This window comes from Cydia pomonella, chromosome 3 (assembly GCF_033807575.1).
Source record: "Cydia pomonella isolate Wapato2018A chromosome 3, ilCydPomo1, whole genome shotgun sequence".
NCBI classification, from domain to species: Eukaryota; Metazoa; Arthropoda; class Insecta; order Lepidoptera; family Tortricidae; genus Cydia; species Cydia pomonella.
In genome coordinates, this window is record NC_084705.1 from 23,804,985 (window position 1) to 23,823,723 (window position 18,739).

The window sequence follows — 18,739 nt, forward strand, 5'->3', positions numbered from 1 at the left end:
TCCATTCATGTAAATTATCCTTTAAGGGAGTGAAGTACTTGCTTACTATGGAAGTCGGATACGGAAGTACTAATTATAAGGAAACTGCTAGTCACTCGTAATTTTCTGAATTACTCAAATACATATCAAAAGTACCTATTTGAATACGCGACATTTTATAATAAAAAAACTTACGTATAGTTGAAGCGGCATAGGTCAGCGTTGTTGGCAGCGTCGCGCGCCGGAACGGCCGCCCAGTGCACGGCGCGCCCGCCGGTCGTCACGGCTGCCAGCAACCTCTGCCGGCAACCGCAGGACGACCACACGCTGGCGCTCGCTACGCCGCCCGCCTGTTATAAGCGAAGGCACGTTTAGGCATTCACTTTGGATGTCATTATACTCTTTACGTTAAATGTTTTTACAAGATTATACTCAGTGTTATTTAGAACGGATCAAACGAAGGCTAATGATAGAGGACCTTAAAGGCTACCGTTTTGACAACCCAAATGTTCAGCGAAAATAAATGTACCTATTCAGAGAAATCGTTGAAGTTGTAAATATATTGATAACCACCAGAACAGTCAAACATGTCGTGTGAGTGACTAAAAATACGTTAGTGTAATCCGTAGAATTATTTAGAGTTATTAACGGACATATTCGATTGACATTTCCACTTTTTGGAATAATTATGTGACAAATTAATATAATATTATCATTGACACTGTATAATATGAATGATGAATTTTAATTTGTCATCAATTGCCTTTTATAACTTCAAAGAATAAAAACAATACAGCATAAACATACACACATATACTTACCAAAATTATGAATGAATTCATTGATAACGGCTGATGGCATGAGCGGGGTAGCTTTAAAAATAAGCTCTATTTTTATATTGTAGACACTTAAATATCAATAGGAATGATTGCATAATAAACTGGCTAGTTTTCTATCATTTTAATGTCTGGGAGTGGGATTTAACAAAGTCGTTTAAATTTCCAACCGGCTTGCCTACATTGAAACAATTTGGCACTTAATTATGTTTGCTCTATAAGATAACGTAAATCTAATTTCAATATTTTATCTAACCTGAAGCGGTGTTGGTAGATTTTCTACAAGAAGGTAACACTTAGAGGTAGAATTCCATCGCCGAATCCTCTCTCGAGCCAAAACGTAGTGTGTCTCAATTTCCTTGCCTTCAACTGCGACGAGTTCAGCCTATAACAAAATAACAATAATTTTAATACAGGTTTTGTAAATTAGCATACAAATTGAAATTGCATACTATATTGTACCTATTTCTCAATTCTTTATATTTGGCATGTTAGATTGGTGGTCATGAATAGACAGAAAATGACTATTGTATTTTCTTGCGTAAAATACAGACATTTACCTCCAAAAAAATGATTTTAATTAGTTTACTCATTTCCCTAAAAAATCATCAAGCATCAAACTTGACATCCACGTAGATTATGCAGGTTAGAAAAAAAATAGAATCTAAAATCTATCTAGCCAAAATCTACAGTTCCATGCCTAAACGCTCCTTATGGTCCCTGTGCATGCCAAGTTGTATGCTTTCTTCCGGTTGGAACTGTACTTTGAGCTTACGAGTCGGACTATAGACAGCTACCTACCCGCATAAAAAATTCCCTGTAGTTGACTCTGTTCACCCAGCTCAGATCACCCGGGTCAATTAAGTAAACTAAAAATACACTTAGTTCACCTATGATTTTCTTGGGGGTATTAAGTAAACTTTAAGTATATTTGATTCCCCTTTGTTCACCTGAGGTGCACAAAGCTAACAGACAGTAAATTTAATGCACCTGTGACCAATTATGGGTGCATTAAGTATACTTTAATTTACTTTTTGTTTACTATGTTAACAAATTTAATGCATCAGTGACCCATTATGGGATTTATGTGGGTATAAAAAGTACGTTTAGTGTACAATACTGTAAATCTACTGTGGTGTACCTACCTAATTAGTAGTAGTAAAACACCTTATTGAACTGAATAATTTATAGTTAAAGAACTGTTTTTTCAAAAAATTTAAGGACTGTAGTTTCGGAGACAAGAAGACTTCAGCACAGAAGTGCCGCGACAGTATTTCACTTGTGAGATAAATTACCAGTCCCTCTCTAATGAATACCGCTTCAAAAATACGGGTAGTCTATTTCGCGGGCGATATCCTGGCGCGCCACTCCTGTTCTAGGCCGGAAGGTGGGGGAATGGTTATTTTTTACCCATATCTTAAATAACTTCTAAACTATTTATCTTTAATTTATAAAGAGATTCTCTTAATGAGTCCTTTCATTCAATATTTTAACACGATATTGTTTGCATAACTTTTTTTTTAATTTTTAAGAGTAATTTATATACGTTTCATGGCCGTCTTTGGGTTACAGACTTAGGTACTTCAATATCTGTACCAAATGTTAACTGTAGTTATTAACTGGTTACATAGTTTCGGGAAAAATAGGCTACAGCTGGACAGATAGACGTATTTAACCGAGGTACAGAAGCCTAAAAATCGGTCAAATGCCTCTCGGGTGATGGATAGTTTTCGTATCTTCATAAGTGTCGCACGATATCAGAAAGACGGCAGGACCGACCTGGAATAGAACCGCTGCATACAGAACAACATGGAAATCCATGAAAGAGGCATATCTTCAGCAGTGGACGCATATATTCTGAGAAGAAGAGAGAATTTTAGCGTCGTAAAAGCCTACAAATCTGTGCTTTTAATTCTTTTGAATCTCTACAAAATATGTTTTCTACTCAACAATAGATGCCGCTACATGTCATAATTGTACTTAAATATTTACATTTAAGAACGACGTTATTGTGACGTTAATGCCGTCGGTCTTACTCCATCATTTTATTAAAACGTATATAGATAAGTTATAACAAATTGTCTATGCATGAACAAAAATAGAGTTGTCACCTTCTGTCAAAAATGACATTTTCAATCATTAGTGAACAATTTGCTAATACAGTCATGATATTTTGAATGTATAAATGAAAAAAATTAAATACTCAACCACGACTTCGTAAACATTGTGCCATTTATATTATAACTATAATAATAATCTTGAAACGCTGTGGCTACGTTCAAGAAGTCTAGCTAAAAATTCCGTCACTCTTCCCATCATCCCTGAGAATGTTGGGCTATATTGAAATTAGTTGATGTAGAACTAGCATGTTGACGCTGACAATAAGAGACCGACTGAGAATATCGTTGAGCGCGGCGTGCCTGTTGTGTTCAAAGGCGTCGTGGCGAGGACCTCGGGTGGTCGATCACGTCGGCGTCGACATCATTACCGCAGTGGCACCGAGTCGCAGGCAGATTGCAAAGCACTAAGTGTGATATTCGAAGAGAGTTTCAGTGTGTACAGACGGAAGAGCGTGTAACCAGACAGCAGATTCCTTGCTGCTAAGCGTCTGGCGTATGCAAAACCTGTGCTGCGTGATATAAATGTCGGAGAACGGCTGAATTGTGCCATCAATCGCTTTTAACAAGTGTATAATCACGCTATCTTTTACAAATAGAGCTAAATCAATCTTCAGACGAAAAGAAGCGGGAGAAGATGGCGTTAGTGGTGGTTCTTGGGATCAAATCAAACCCACTGGTTTGCTTAGGCTAAGTAATGTAACGTGTACTATGATTTTGTAATCAGTATTGTCCAGGAAAGACTGTGAGTTGAATATCGTTTTTCATTGAAAGCCCTCGTCATATACGATTGAAGGTTCTGATGTACTGTCTGTAGTATTTTGTAGTAGTATATACATATTCATTCTTTTACCATAGAACAGTAACCATGAGCCTCTAAATAGAATGGTTTAACTGTTTAACTGCAAATTCTATTCTTTAATAAAATTAAACCTAAAATAAAATTTCAAATGTCCGTACTTATTATGTTTGTTTGAGAGGCAAGGCTGAGCAAGTGTTTTTTTTATATATACTTTGTTTTACCCACTTACTTGATATAATGCTAGGTCTCGTAAAAGGCATCGACTGATCAGTACGCGTCAGACACTAGTTTGGATTTAAGTTTTTATTGAAACATTCGTCACCAGTGGTTTGTTTTAAGTCCAGCGGGATTTTGTTATATATGCTTTTCATTTCTCATTCTCTGGAAGTGGGCCGTTGTTCTAAAAAGTGTACAGAAAATGATAAGTTTCTGCTTTAGAGCACTGTACTTTTTAAGTTCATCTTTTTGTACGATAAGCAATTAAAATTTGGTTTTAAATGGATTTGTCTCTCTCCATTCCATAAATACCGATATTTTTACCGAAATTGTTAATTGAAAGTACGCTACTGAAGTTTATTATTATTATTATTTCAACTTTATGCCTACCTACCTATTATTTTAGTTTATACCTACTTAGCAGTATTTTGTGAAATGTACAAGTCTTTTAATTTCCTCAAATATGAAATGAAAATTAAAGTGTTTAACTCGGGTGAAAAGCACCAATTCAAATGGGTGCCTTTCATCTCTTGGCTAACAATATACTATTTATAAATTGTATATTATACAGATGTCAATCACAAGGAAAAAACAGCATATGGTTATTTATTTAATCTATTGAATCGTCTATCGTACTGGTGTGGGACGCAACGTGTGTCGACACCTTTCCACAGTCCCACATTGGGGCAGCCCGCAATCAGGCCGGCGCTGCGGTTGACCAGGCCCAGATGCTCAAGCGCCGCAAATACTCGGCCTTACTCAAAGTCTATGAGTTTGCGCGGCGCTCTCGGTTGAGACTTTTGGTCCCTGGTCAGCCGACATGAAAGCATTTATGAGGGCACTGTCGGCGCGGCTTGTCGACACAACAGGGGACCCCAGGACTGGCGCGTACCTCTCTAAACGTATCTTCCTTGCGATACAGAGAGGTAACGCCGCCAGTTTCATGGGGTCCATGCCGCAGGCAGATTTATTGGACGGGGTGTTCTCTTTGTGATTGGGTTTTTTTATTATTTTGTAGGTAAGTATATTTTTATTTTTCCTTTGTTATTTTCTATACTTAGTTTCAACTTTAGTATTATTTATTTTTTTATTTAGGTTTTACGTTTTTATTGATTACAAAACTCTAGCATCATAGAAATAATATTACGCCATTCAATATTATTTATAAACGCGCTGCAAGGCTAAATTAGCTTTTTCATTTACGCTTTACATCCCCTTCGGCCGCGTATGTAACCGGAGTTTTGTAACCAGTTACCTAAGAAGAAAAAATGATCCTCATAGGATACTGGTATCCAAGTGATATATTTTTTTCCTTTCACGTAACCGAGTTACAACCTAGGAAAACTTCCTAATGATTACGAGTAAGTACTTTATATTCCTCGCAGGTAACTGCTTGAAAGATAGGTATGGTATTATCAACCTCTTTTGATATCATGCACTCCACATTCTTTATATAACTGACGTTTTCATAACACCTAGCACGGTACTGCTACAACCTGAACGCACAAACTGAGACAGAATAGTATAGTACTGTTCTGTCTCAGCTTGTGCTGCCTACTATTCTGCCCCGCTGCTCTGCCCTCGTGTGAAACGGGCATAACTTTGCAACTCAAATATCATGAACTAAGCGTAATACTTTCTGTTGCCCTGGTACTTTTCACTCTTTTCTCACCACGATATTCGTCACTTATTCCAGATGTCTTCAATTACAAAAAAAATAATATGGTATAGGTCCTCGGTAAAGCATGGGTCCGGTTGACTCATGGTTTCATAAGAGTATTATTTATTCCTTACTGGATACTAGTTACGAACAATCATACAGGTATCAGTAAAGGTAAAAATCCTATTACTTGGATACCAGTATCCTATGAGGATCATTTTTTATTTTTATGTAACTGGTTACAAAACTCCGGTTACATACGCGGCCGAAGGGTTTATTTACATCATAAACAAAAACCTCTTTGACATGCCAAGGTCCCGGGCGCAAGCAAGCTAATGTATACCTAACTTGTAAGTGTCAAGTTTATTTTGAGTGTCTTATGACAGACATTTTTAGTCGTCCCTGGCGATATGGGGCTGTGGGCACGACTACAGTCGGAACAAGACAAGTCTGCAACGATTTTGATAGCACACGCAGAGCAAGTGTTATTTTTCTACGTCATAATTTCATAGATGTTTGACGTGCCCCTCCCCCGCAAAAATCAGTAGACTGTAACAGGCTTGTTTTGTACAGAAAATTCAGGCAAGGCGTCTCCAATTGTCAAATCCTCCAGGATTAAAATCGACAATCTAGTCCAAACATCTTAGAAAGGCGTCATCATAGTCTATGAATAAGCACTAAAAAATAAAAGTGACATTTGTCATTTTATATCGGGTGCCATTTAAAATCATAAATTTATTTACAGAAAATAATTCTAAAAGAAAATCTACCAAACTAATTTACAATAAAAACCATAAATTCCCAAGATTTGATCAGTGTTCCGTCCTATTGACAAGGTTAGTTGACTTTTATTCTACTAAGATTGCATGCGTTTGCTGCTGTTGACTATAAGTATAGCGGACTAGCAGACCTGCGATAATTATTATTGTATTTCCAACTGACTTTTAAAAGAAGGAGGCTCTCCATCCGGCTGATTTTATTTAACGAGATAACGACAAACCCAAAAAGATAGAGTTATGATTTTAACAGTTTTTGTGTGCATGTCTTTGATGTGTCTAAAAAATAAATTACTCTTGATGAATTGGAGCTGCTCCTAAAAAACATTACACCGTCAATGTTTACTTATAAGTATTATGATGATAGCTTTATAGTCGTTCGTAAGATAGCATGCTGGTATAACCTGTAAAGTACTAATAGCAGAATAAGCAACCAATTGCCACCTACCACGTAAAAACACTATACTTATTCTTTACAAATAAATACTGTAGTTAGGTAGATACTTTATATTCCATATCTGATCATTAGATTTATTTGTTGAAAAAGAGGCTCATTAAGATCGTATAATGATCAACGGAACTCCATAATAAACCAATTTACCTATCCTAGTCATGTTTGGAACAATTGAAATAAGATGCACAAGTATATGTGAGTAATAAATGATTTCAAAGGTATTTTCACTACTCTTAAGTTATTATTATTATTATACTTGTTGTATTCCGAGGTTATAAGCATTATTTGTTATAAGTTAACTATAGTCGAGCACGACGTTCTAATATTTAGAATTAATGGTTTCGTAGCCAAAATGGCAATAAAGATCCATCCGTCCGTCCGTCCGCCCGTTCGTCCGTCCGTCCGTCCGTTCGTTCGTCGGCCGTCCGTCCGTCCGTCCGTTCGTTCGTCGGCCGTCCGTCCGTCCGTTCCCAGCTGTCCGTCCTTTGTCTGTCCGTCCGTCCGTCCGTCCGTCCGTCTGTCTGTCTGTTTGTCTATTTGTATGTTAGAGCCATTAGACTAGGAGTGTATATAGGTATAATAATGATAATGACATTGAGGATGTAGGTAGTAAAAACGTATAAGCTACTCTTTTTTACAGAGGCAACCAGGCGTACGGCCCGGCCCGTCCGATAGTTTAGTTTAGTTTATTCATATCACATACTTACAGGTTTCATTTTATTAAATTAGCTTAACCGTTATAAAACGATTGTTTAGATACTTATGCAAAGTAAGTTCCAGAAGAAGAAAATGAAAAATGAATTACTAGTTTTGAATTTTGACAAAGTATTTATATAAGCACCAGGTTTTAGTAATGTTACAGCAAGTCGGCAATCTAAGACGGTCGCTTAGCTTACGAGTAGTTGCTGGTGATTCTACCCACAAAACTGCAAATCCCGGGTTCGATTCCCGATAAGGGCATTTATTAGCATGATGAACACGGATATCTTTATTTGTTTATGTAAGCCCATACAAGCTTTTATTTAACTTGCTCTGTTAGTATGTAAGTTTGTTAGTTAGGGTGGGTCAAATCTTGGAAACTAAAATTGACCCACTTCCCGATTCCCGATTAAGCTGAAGATTTGCATACATAATAACATATAAGTCGGGTGACAATGCAATATTATGGTACCATCGAGCTGATCTGATGACGGATACAGGAGGTGGCCATAGAAACTCTGTGATGAAACAACGGAACTATATTGTGTTTGGGGTTTTTAGAATTATCTCGATGAGTATTTAGTTACCTATGGTAAGAAAAGTACAGTCAGCGACAAAGGTTTGTACCCAAAAAAGATAAAAACTTTTTTTTTTTGGCAAAAACTTACCTATTTATAAAACAGTTTCGTTACTTATATACTGACAGACAACACATACAGCTTAATAAATCGTTGAAGTTAAAACTAGGAAATTTAAAACATTACATATATAGTACAAATGGTGTAAAGGTGTCCTAAGGTAGGATTTTCTGAAATTTAACCCTTAAGGGGTAAGAAGGGGCTTAAAGTTATTTAAGTTATCTTTAATTATGTGAGTGTATTTTTCAGTTAAAATATAAGTGATTGTGACTGATAATGTTTTTTATTTTCATAACTGCAAATCTGCTTTCAACTGGCCTGGATATACAAGGAGACAAACCATGAATGGACCAGAGCAACCATGTTGAGCTACCTTCTTATAATAATTAAGAAGTGGAGGGCGATCCTTATTTTAACAGTCGGAAACTTATGCCTGACGAAACCGAGACACATTACAATGCATTTATGGTAAGATATTGTGTATACATAGAAATGTATATTCCCAATTATTTCCAAATCAGTTCTACTGATCTAGTTGCAGTTATATGTAAAGCATTTGTGATACACCAGCGATGGTTATTAGATGGTTTTGAGGTGACATTGTTATAATTGTCGATTTTTTTTAAATTTAAACTTAAACTTCTTAAAGACTACACATGCGCAGGCATGTATGTTCGTAACAAGTAAGTCAAAGATATGTAAGCCTATATCTTCTTTAAGTATTTAAGATCATATGAATTTATCCTCGAAAAGTCTCGATTTTCTCATTATGAAAACGCAACCCACTGAGTGATTAACCTTGATACTTTTTTATTTGTTTTGAAATTCGACCAACATTTGTAATAGTGTCATATGATTAAATAAATGAATAAATTACAAATATACTGATATCCCAAGAAACAGAAAAAATAATCGCATAATATTGCCGAGTTATGTCTGTGGGTTAGCTTAGAGAAGAACCACTAATTACGAGTACATACTCGTATTCCCAATACTCTGTCTATGAAGTAGGCGAGCCTGGCTTCGAATCCTCGTACGGGAATTTAATTGATATGTTTTTTGCAAATACCTTGGTAACCTTTTTGTTACGATGTGAGAACTGTTACCTAAAATTAATGTAAGTACTTTTGTCAAGGTAGAGAACTATAGTACAATGGCTACAAATATACATAAATAGTTGGTACCAAATATGAGTCGTGCGTAACAGAAATAAAATATTTTTTATGTCATATTCCCTTATATAGGTACTAAGAAACTTTAATGTGTAACTCATCATACCTTAATGTGTGTGTGTTTTTTTTTTGCATTGCTTAGACGAAAAGCTCTTCATTAGTTTGGCTACGGCGGTGATCAGGTATCATCGGAGCGATGTTGTCAAATTGAAACGGAGATAATTTATAATTATATTGGTGACAATATTGGCTTGTTTTTATTTTGTAAGTAGGTGTGTAGTTTTAACCTAAATACTTATTTAAATAATCTTCAGAGTGGTACTGTCAGCATCTATCATAGTGGATAAAACAACGCGCCAAAAGTATCTGCCACCATCGAACACTTTTCCAATATATCTGTACAGTTCGCGTTCAAAAGTATTTTGTCGCAGTTGATTTTTTAGGGTTCCGTACCCAAAGGGTAAAGCGGGACCCTATTACTTAGACTCCGCTGTCCGGCCGTCCGTCCGTCTGTTCGTCCGTCCGTCCGTCTGTCCGTCCGTCCGCCCGTCTGTCCGTCCGTCCGTCCGTCCATCTGTGCGTCCTTCCGTCCGCCCGTCCGTCTGTCCGTCTGTCCGTCCGTCCATCTGTCCGTCTGTCCGTCCGTGCGTCTGTCTGTCTGTCCGTCCGTCCGTCTGTCACCAGGCTGTATCTCATGAACCGTGATAGTGAGAAAGTTGAAATTTGCACAGATAATGTATTTCTGTTGCCGCTATAGCAAAATATACGTGCATTTCATTAATTTCAGTAATTGTACACTTTTGTTTGTGTTTGTCATTCATTCACCGTTACTTCTGTTTTACTCATTTCCTCAAAGGTTAACTGGAAGAGATCCCATACAGGGATAAGTTCGCCTTTGTTGTATTTAATTTACTCTGTATCTGTGTTTTTCGTGTTTTTATTTCTATGTACAATAAAGTATATACATACATACATACATACATATACCTAATAAAAAACAAAATTAAATAAATATTTAAGGGGCCTCCCATACAACAAACATATTTTTTTGCCGTTTTATAGATAATTGTACGGAACCCTTCGTAGAGTCCAACCCGCACTTGGCCGGTTTTTTGTGTATAGAGACGTATCTCTTTAGGTTAAGTTATATGTAAAGCATTTGTGATACACCAGCGATGGTTCATAAGTGGCTGATAGACGGGCGAGTAAGTTCGCGAACTTATGGCTCGACGACTTTTTTCGCTTGTAAAGTACGCGTACTTAGGCTCACACACGAGCGAAAAAGGTCGTCGAGCTGTAAGTTCGCGAACTTACTCGCACGTCTATCCGGGACTTTAGATGGTTGTGAGGTGACATTGTTGTAATTATCACTGTTTTTTTTTTTTTAATTTAAACTTATAGTACTTAGTATTAGCTTCTTAAAGACTACACATGCGTAGGCATGTATGTCCAATGTGTGTATGAATGTATGTAGAATGATAGCTACTTTTGATGCTGACTATACGTATAAGTAGCGGCTGTAGAGTTCGGAACATTTGACTAGGTATATCTAATAAGTGTAATGTTAAATGTAAATCCATACTAATATTATAAATGCGATTAGTATCTAACTCTGATTCAAATGAAGTTCAATTCAGGGAGTCCTCGGAGATAGGATGTAGGTTAGTTTTATCCTGAAATCCTGTCTACAGGAGATGAGAAGGGAATATTGGATCGCGTACGCAATACATATTTTTAACTAACTACCTCTTAGCCAATTTGAAACATTGCAAAAAAAAACCTTTCATTATAATAAGTACCTAATTATGTTACTAATAAATAAATAAATAAATATTATAGGACATTATTACATTGACTAAGTCCCTCAGTAAGCTCAATAAGGCTTGTGTTGTAGGTACCTAGGCTTGTGTTGTAGGTACTAATTAAGCCTTATTTATATCTATTGATTTTGTATCATAATGTAAAGCGAAGTATTTGCCGTGCACGTAGGTATGTACGAGTATGGAATCATATCGTTAAGTATGTATGTGTGTTCGTATATTACATGTGACGAAGATGTTGATATTTGTAAGAAGGATCCCTACAAACTACTTTAAACTGAGACGAAGACTAAGCCTAATTTAAGCCTAAGCGACCCTATCTAATAAGTAGGCGGTCCCAGGTTCGAATCCTGGTAAGAAAATATAGATGTTACAATCCACTTACTGCACCACTTAGCAGAATTGAAACTAAGATAACTGTTGCCTTTTGGATAGAAACCCTGGCTAAGAAAAAAGCGACTCTGGGTTCGAATCCTTGTTAGAAAACTAATTTATATGTGGAGACTTGAGAGGTTTTTATTGGACGTACTTTCGCCACTCTTAGAAATTAAATAAACTTCGTAAATTTAATCAGTGTGAATAAAAAAGTATACATAATATATACTGAATAGGCATTCTTCGCAAACTGAATAGAATTGACCAGAATAGGTTTTTTACTGATCATGTAAACTTGACAAAGTTATCTTATTAAACACATCCATATGTTGCTTATGCATGTATGTATGTAGTTGCGCTTTTGATTTAACTCCCGTCTTCCATTACGATGGTACAAAATACAAACGGTAAGCTTTACATAATATGGATACCCGTTATCAATATTCTAAATAGCCCCACAAGTGGGTTGGTCTAATAGCATTTTGCGAGTCGCATTCCAAGTTACAGTGGTATATAGGTATACAAGGAAACAATACCAATGGTATTAGATGTAAAAAATATATATTAGGGCATTACCTTACAACTTCCTAAAGTGGAGATGAGTTTGTTCTTGTCGATCACACGGTCTCAAGTATCATTGTGTAGGTAATCCATTTTCCGCCCAGGAGCCTAAAGTATAATTGAGTGCTAGTCAAAGTTTAGAACTCAGAATTAAAAAAGGTTTCTTTCTCTCGAAAAGGCGTCGCCATTGTTTAATATCTATTTCATTTTGTTTATTTTTTTACGATAATCTACACACTTCTACCATTCTTACTATATATATTATAAATATTATAAATGCGATAATAACTTATATCACTCGTCTTGCTTATGGAAAAAATCCAGAAAGCGTTTCTGCGATTCTTATATAAAAAGGTTTACGGGTATTACCCATATTTGTACCCATCAAAGTTCCTGCTTGGCGTTTTAGGGTTTAATTCCTTAGAGGTGAGACGTAACTACGGGCTATTGACTACTGTATGTAACGTCTTACGGTGGAACTCAGACTGGCCTGAACTGGTTGCACAGCTCGTACGCCTGTTCGTTCCATCTGTGGCTAAGGCCCAATTTAATTTCCGACCACGAATTCGTCACCTATTAGCGGTGCCTAAAACACGCACTATGTCCCATGGCAAATCACCACTTGTCCGCGCTCTACAATATATCGCGCTCCTCGCATCAGCACCGGAATGTAATGTATTTGCAAGTAGTAGGATGGATATGTGTAAAGAATGTATGAAGTTCTGTGAGACGATGGATAAGCGAGAATCTTCTGTTTTTTATTTGTTTTTCTTTCTTACATTTGTTCTCTTTTTCCTTTCTAGACTGTATCATGTACCTAGTTTGTATACATACTGTCTATTAAAAATTTCACAGTGTATTAGTTTGCTGTAATGCTGTGTAAATTTTTTGAATCAATAAAATAAAAAATAAACTCTGTGTAAAATTTGGTATGGAGATTGTTTCAGAGCCGGGGAAGGACATCAGGATAGTTTCTATGATTCATCATCATTCTACGTCTACGCGTACGAAGTCGAGGGCAGAAACTAGTACTTAAATAAATGCAATATAAATAATATTACTTAATTAAGAGGGTAACATAAATAATAACTAGACTTCGATAGGTACCTAAAACAGTTTTATATTAAATCAGGTTTCGTTGGAGGAAGATTCCGAATTTTGAGCAACGATGCTATGCGAGAAGTCGCGCAAAACAACGCGAGTTGCGTATCCTGTACTGGAGGCCAAGACCCACGGTGCTGCTGATTTACAAAGTTAGTATATTTTACTCTGCACCCTACCGGCAGATCATTAATAAATTCAAAAGCGAGATAAACAATTGTAATTTACAAGATTCGATAATTAGAGACGCTAGTATTATATCCTAATGGACATCTATCATTTGTAAATATTACTTGTTATATATAATGACCCAAAACTTATATGTACTTGTATGTATATAAACATGATAACTTAAATATATATTGTATAATACTTGCAGTGAAAATTTGTGTAATGATATGCAAACGAAACCAGAGGAATTAAGTGTTCAGCGGAACTGCTCCTGAAAAAAAGATTGCTGTCATAAGGTATGTTTATTAATAAATATGTACATATTGTGGTACCTAATAGGTAATATTACCGTGCTACATCACTCGTTCTCTAATCTCAAAGTCAAATGGACCCCATTCCATGTAGGCAGACATTCATAATAACGTTTATATAAATCAAATGTTTGCGTTCTTAACATTTCATAACATAACAACGAAATTAAAAATTATTATTAAACAGAAACGTTTTACATAAGGCAGTAATTTTTCTCTTAAGTAACTTTTTAATTTATTAGATACTTTCTTATTAAGTACTTTATTGTGCAACCAGGACTCTTAGCGTCTAAGACGAAGAGGCAGTCTTAGAATTCGGTTCAACTATATGTAGTCGTATGGCGCAAACACATACAATATGTATTTTTATTTTATATTTCATTGAAATAAACGATCCGTTAATTATATTATGTACTCATAGAGGTAGACATTAATATTTCATACAAAAAAAAGTTGACCAGCTAAAAATTGGGCCCGAAAATGCGAAAAGTTATTTTTTTTAATTATAAATCAAGATGACAGAATATCCAAAAGTATGCCACGGTTTTAAGATGATTGTTATAAAATCAAGAAAAACAAATATAATGTGATGTACTTGTGTACATATTGTAATAAATAAGTGAACGTGGAGATTTACTGAAAGTCTTTCCCGAGGGCCTCCATGACGACACGTTGTGCCCTCCCATTGCGACCAGGCCCACATATATCGACAAGGAGCCGTTTTGCCTTGTGGTACGTAATTACTGATATTTAAATGAATTTGGACTTATTGTGTTTTACGCTGTTGAATTTCGGTAAAGGTCAATGTCGGGAAGTCCATCTATAAGAGAAGACAGTCTGACAAGCTCTTTCGTCGCTGTTAACTCCCTTTAATTTTACACTCACTGAAGCGATCAGGTCTAGCGAGTAGCAGTCTAAAATGATCGCCGACTGCGTTGAGTTTTGCGCATGCCACAGACTGTATTTTTCAGTTTATAATTTATATTATACTACTTACTATGTCGACTTACTACTGTGACTACTTAATAAAAAAAAACACAAATCAAAATATTTAATAATATGATTTGATTTGTTCCCAAAGTTGTAGGTATTATGACTGTGTGTTACTTTATTTTATGTAGGTACGTATTGTATGTGTTTGTGTACAGTCAGCGTCAAATACTTCGTAGCATTCAAAGTGGCCAAATAGTTCGGTACACCATACTAAATATATGGTGTACCGAACTATTTGGCTACTTTGACTGCTACGAAGTATTTGACGCTGACTGTACATGGTTGAAAATAAATAATTTGAAATTAAAATATTTAGAGAGCACTAAATTTGAAACGCTTGTTTCATGTATAAAAAATAAATTAAGTAGGGTGACTGCTATAGTTATTGGCCACTACATAGGAATTGGCCACTCATAACAATAAGACTTCAATTGGCTTCTTTCTTCCTGATTTGTTAGGAGTGGCCAATAACCATAGCAGTCACCCTAGGTAAGCGTAACCAAAACTAAAACGCACAATTTCTTTTTCATAGATGCGGGTATCTACTTTCAATATGTGTGACCAGCCTATAAGATCGAACCTGAAGCAAACAAGACAATTTACCCTTAAATGTATTAGTATAAGTTTGCCTATTTATTATTAATTCTCCATATTGCCTAATAAAACAACTATATTGTGCATTAGAAGACAGTATCATCCGGACATGGTATATCAGAATGTTACGTTCTGTGGATATACTCTGTTCTAATGCACAGACATTTTTATTGTGTGATTAATTCATGGGATCCATAAATTGAGACTATGACGATTGCCCATGGTATGTGTTTAGTAGTAGTAGTAAGAAAAGCATTCCTTTTTACCAATTTGAGAAAGGCCCTTTTTTCTTGTATCGTCCTCATATATATTATGTCAACCTTAAACTTGTATGTAGTATTAAAGTCACTTCTAGGGTACTTTTGAGGGTTTAATTCTACTTACTTACATATATGATATGACAATAGGGTTAGTGGAAGAAATAAGATGTAGACGAGTGCATGCTATAATAGCGTAAATTAAGTATCTATAAGTATTACTCCTTCAGTATTAGACCTATATAGATGAGCCTTTCAGCTTTTTTTGGACAACATTTGTAACACTTGATGAGGTTATTGTACATTTTTTTTTCCTTTGCTACTATCTACTCAGGTTGCATTTTTTTGTGATCCAAGCTTGCCTTTTGGAGTGAAATATAATGGCGAAAAGATGAATGTAAATATTGTTGTCCATTGATAACGTTCTCTGCAGATTTTGACGGCGAAATTAATAACACTGTCAATAACTATATACTTATTTTATTATTCATATTTTAAAGGGACTCTTATTATAAAAGTATGATACAAATTTCGGATCGGCAATCCAGAGGTGTGGGTTCGAGTCCCACGATGGCCACAGTTCATCATCACAGTTAATTTATTACATTGTGATTGACATCTGTATATACAATTCATAAAGTATACCATTTTAATATTTGCTGCCCACCTTATTAAATTTTAGAGAAGAAGAAACAATATACGAGAAGTTCTGTACTAAGTGCATAAATACCAACATAATGACAATATTGTGTAATAATTCTATCTATTTTTGTTAAGTACCTACGTTATAATGTATAGTTTTTATTTTATTTATTGATTAATTAGTCACCTTAGGATGTCGTTATAGGTACTTGCTAAGCTATAGGTTTAGCTTGTAAGACTCCAGTAACATCATTATTAAGATGTAACTCGTTTGTAACTACAGGATCTACAATAGCGTCTTATAAGGGTGAAGTATTATTTTCTTTTCCGATATAAGGAGCTCTAATAGTATTTTATGCAACAGTTGTATAAGAACGGAGCCGAAGGCGTAGGCGAACATTGTAAAGGAATACGCCACGAGCATTTTTTGACCTACTTATACAACGTTGCATACAATATTTTTCCTACGAGTCAACAAAAATAAATCTTAATTTAGGTAAACAAATTACAGCAAAAGTATATAGCCAAGACGCGCGAGCATACCTTGTTACGCGCCCGGCCCGCCCCGGGCCGCGGCCGGCCGGTCAGCGACACCTTCTCGTAACTCATGAGGCCCTGGTACTTGCTACTTGCTAAATTAAAATTTTGGACAGTCTTTTCTCAATTTTGGCCACCGTAGCCTACGGAGACTAACAAGCAACGCTAAGCGGTCTTCGTAGTCTATGGGTGTTGCTATATTACGGGTGTCACATGCGTGTTTCTGACTTATGAAGTAATTATTTTTACTATGCAACCAAATGAGTAAGTTGGCAGCAATGCACTTAGTTTAAAACTTTGGTAGCCATTAATCGCAGTAACGTTATAGCGATTAAAAGCACAAGAGCTTTTATGAGGAATAGACAATATAGACTTTTCTTGAAACCTTTTATGTATGTTCTTATATTCGTGTTAATGAATGCATAAATGACAGATAACAGTAGAGGAGTAGGAAAAAGACTTTTTTACGCCTGTTTAGACCCAGAAAACGCAAATAGCAGCTGCTTATTGCGTGTATGGATGTTAAGGTTGTACGATTCACTTTAAGCTGTAACACTAACTTCTTACAAGTAGCATGCATTATAGCGACCAATACAGCTACCTGTGGCTCGGTGAACCTCTTAAACACTTTTATGTCAACTGTACCTGTAGGCTAAGACTACGAGTATGTAGCTATTCTAGAGCTGTTTTATGTCTATATTAGGTTCGGCTTTTCGTCCGTCTGTCTCTCTCTCTCTCTCTCTCTCTCTCTCTCTCTCTCTCTCTCTCTCTATCTCTCTCTCAGTTACCACTTGACGCTTAAACCGCTTTAGATAAAATTAGTTCTGGAGGTAGTTTGAGGCCCGAGGAAGATAATAGGATAGTTTTTATCAATCATCATCATCATCCCACGCAGACGAAGTCGCAGGTAGAAGATGGTTAACTATAATAATGGATTGGATAACAATGCGTACGGTTACAGATAACTTCTTGGTACGTTTTTGGTGACCGTAAAAAATAATAGCAGCATGCATAGGCCTTGGAAATTGCACTTAAAATGTAATACTTATATAAGCTGTATATAATGTAAATGGCCTGTGGTACGAGTATATCGATCACTTATAGACAGGAAGGAAACTTATCGTAAGGAAATGTGATGCAGTCGGCGAGACAATACAAAGTCGTATAGATAATATAATATATTAATGTAAAAGGCTGAAAGAGAATAGGTAAACTGATTATGTAATTGATGATTCGACCAAGAAGAAAATGAATGACTGAGATGTCTAGTAACCGAAGTCTGAAAGCGATACTAAGGGCCAGTCGCACCAACCGCAATTAGCGGACTGATTAACGTCACTCACCGGTGACATGAAATTTCCTAAAAAATAAATTTAAGTAGTGAAAGCTTTAATTGTGACAAATGGTCTGTGTACGTGAGATATGCAAACGGATGACAAACTGCTATAATAGTACGGGCACGTCTGAAAATATCGATACAAAAAAAGTGCCAAAAATATGTGTACACGACTTTATTGCCCATATATTAAGGTGGTGTATATTTCAGACGTACGTTACTGTACATCCTATTATTAGAGTGGAACCAAGGGCAAGATTTTTAAACTCTTTTTTTATTTAGTTTACATAGTAGCGTTACAAAATCGTTTATATAAGGTATAATTATGGTAAAAGGGAATGCACTATTATATTTCTAAAGTCGTCGTTACTAGTCGTGCCCACAGCGTCGTGGGGCTGTGGGCACGACGAGCGACGACGCCTTTAGGTGTTATTGGCGTTCAAAGGGTTAAAAAAATCAGTATGAAGTGCCTACCGCGAAAATCAAAATTTTGCTATCCGTCTATCACTCTTGCATAAACGAGCGATACAATGGCGGATAGAGAAATTTCGATTTTCGCGGTAGACCTCGATGGTCTACCGTGAAAATCGTTTTTGGTGACCATAAACAACGCATTAATCAACAAAGCCGTAATATTAACCCCCTTAGTACATTAACCTTACGTCTATGGACGGTAGAGAACTCCATACTTA

The 18,739-nt window shown here is 36.1% G+C and overlaps 1 protein-coding gene and 1 long non-coding RNA gene across 2 annotated transcripts in view; one reads left to right on the top strand and one right to left on the bottom strand.

Annotated features, from left to right (window-relative positions):
- LOC133516366 (C3 and PZP-like alpha-2-macroglobulin domain-containing protein 8) overlaps positions 1-18,739 on the bottom strand; it is a 286,831-nt gene that overhangs the window by 85,814 nt on the left and 182,278 nt on the right. Inside the window, exons 8-9 of the mRNA XM_061849275.1 lie at positions 1,072-1,200; positions 175-329 (exon numbers count right to left, since the gene is read on the bottom strand). Of these exons, the coding sequence (XP_061705259.1) occupies positions 175-329; positions 1,072-1,200 (284 nt within the window). The remainder of the gene's footprint in view (positions 1-174; positions 330-1,071; positions 1,201-18,739) is intronic.
- LOC133516365 (uncharacterized) lies at positions 4,958-18,637 on the top strand. Its single transcript, XR_009799207.1, has 2 exons — positions 4,958-13,358; positions 13,586-18,637. It is a non-coding gene; the product is annotated as an uncharacterized LOC133516365 (long non-coding RNA).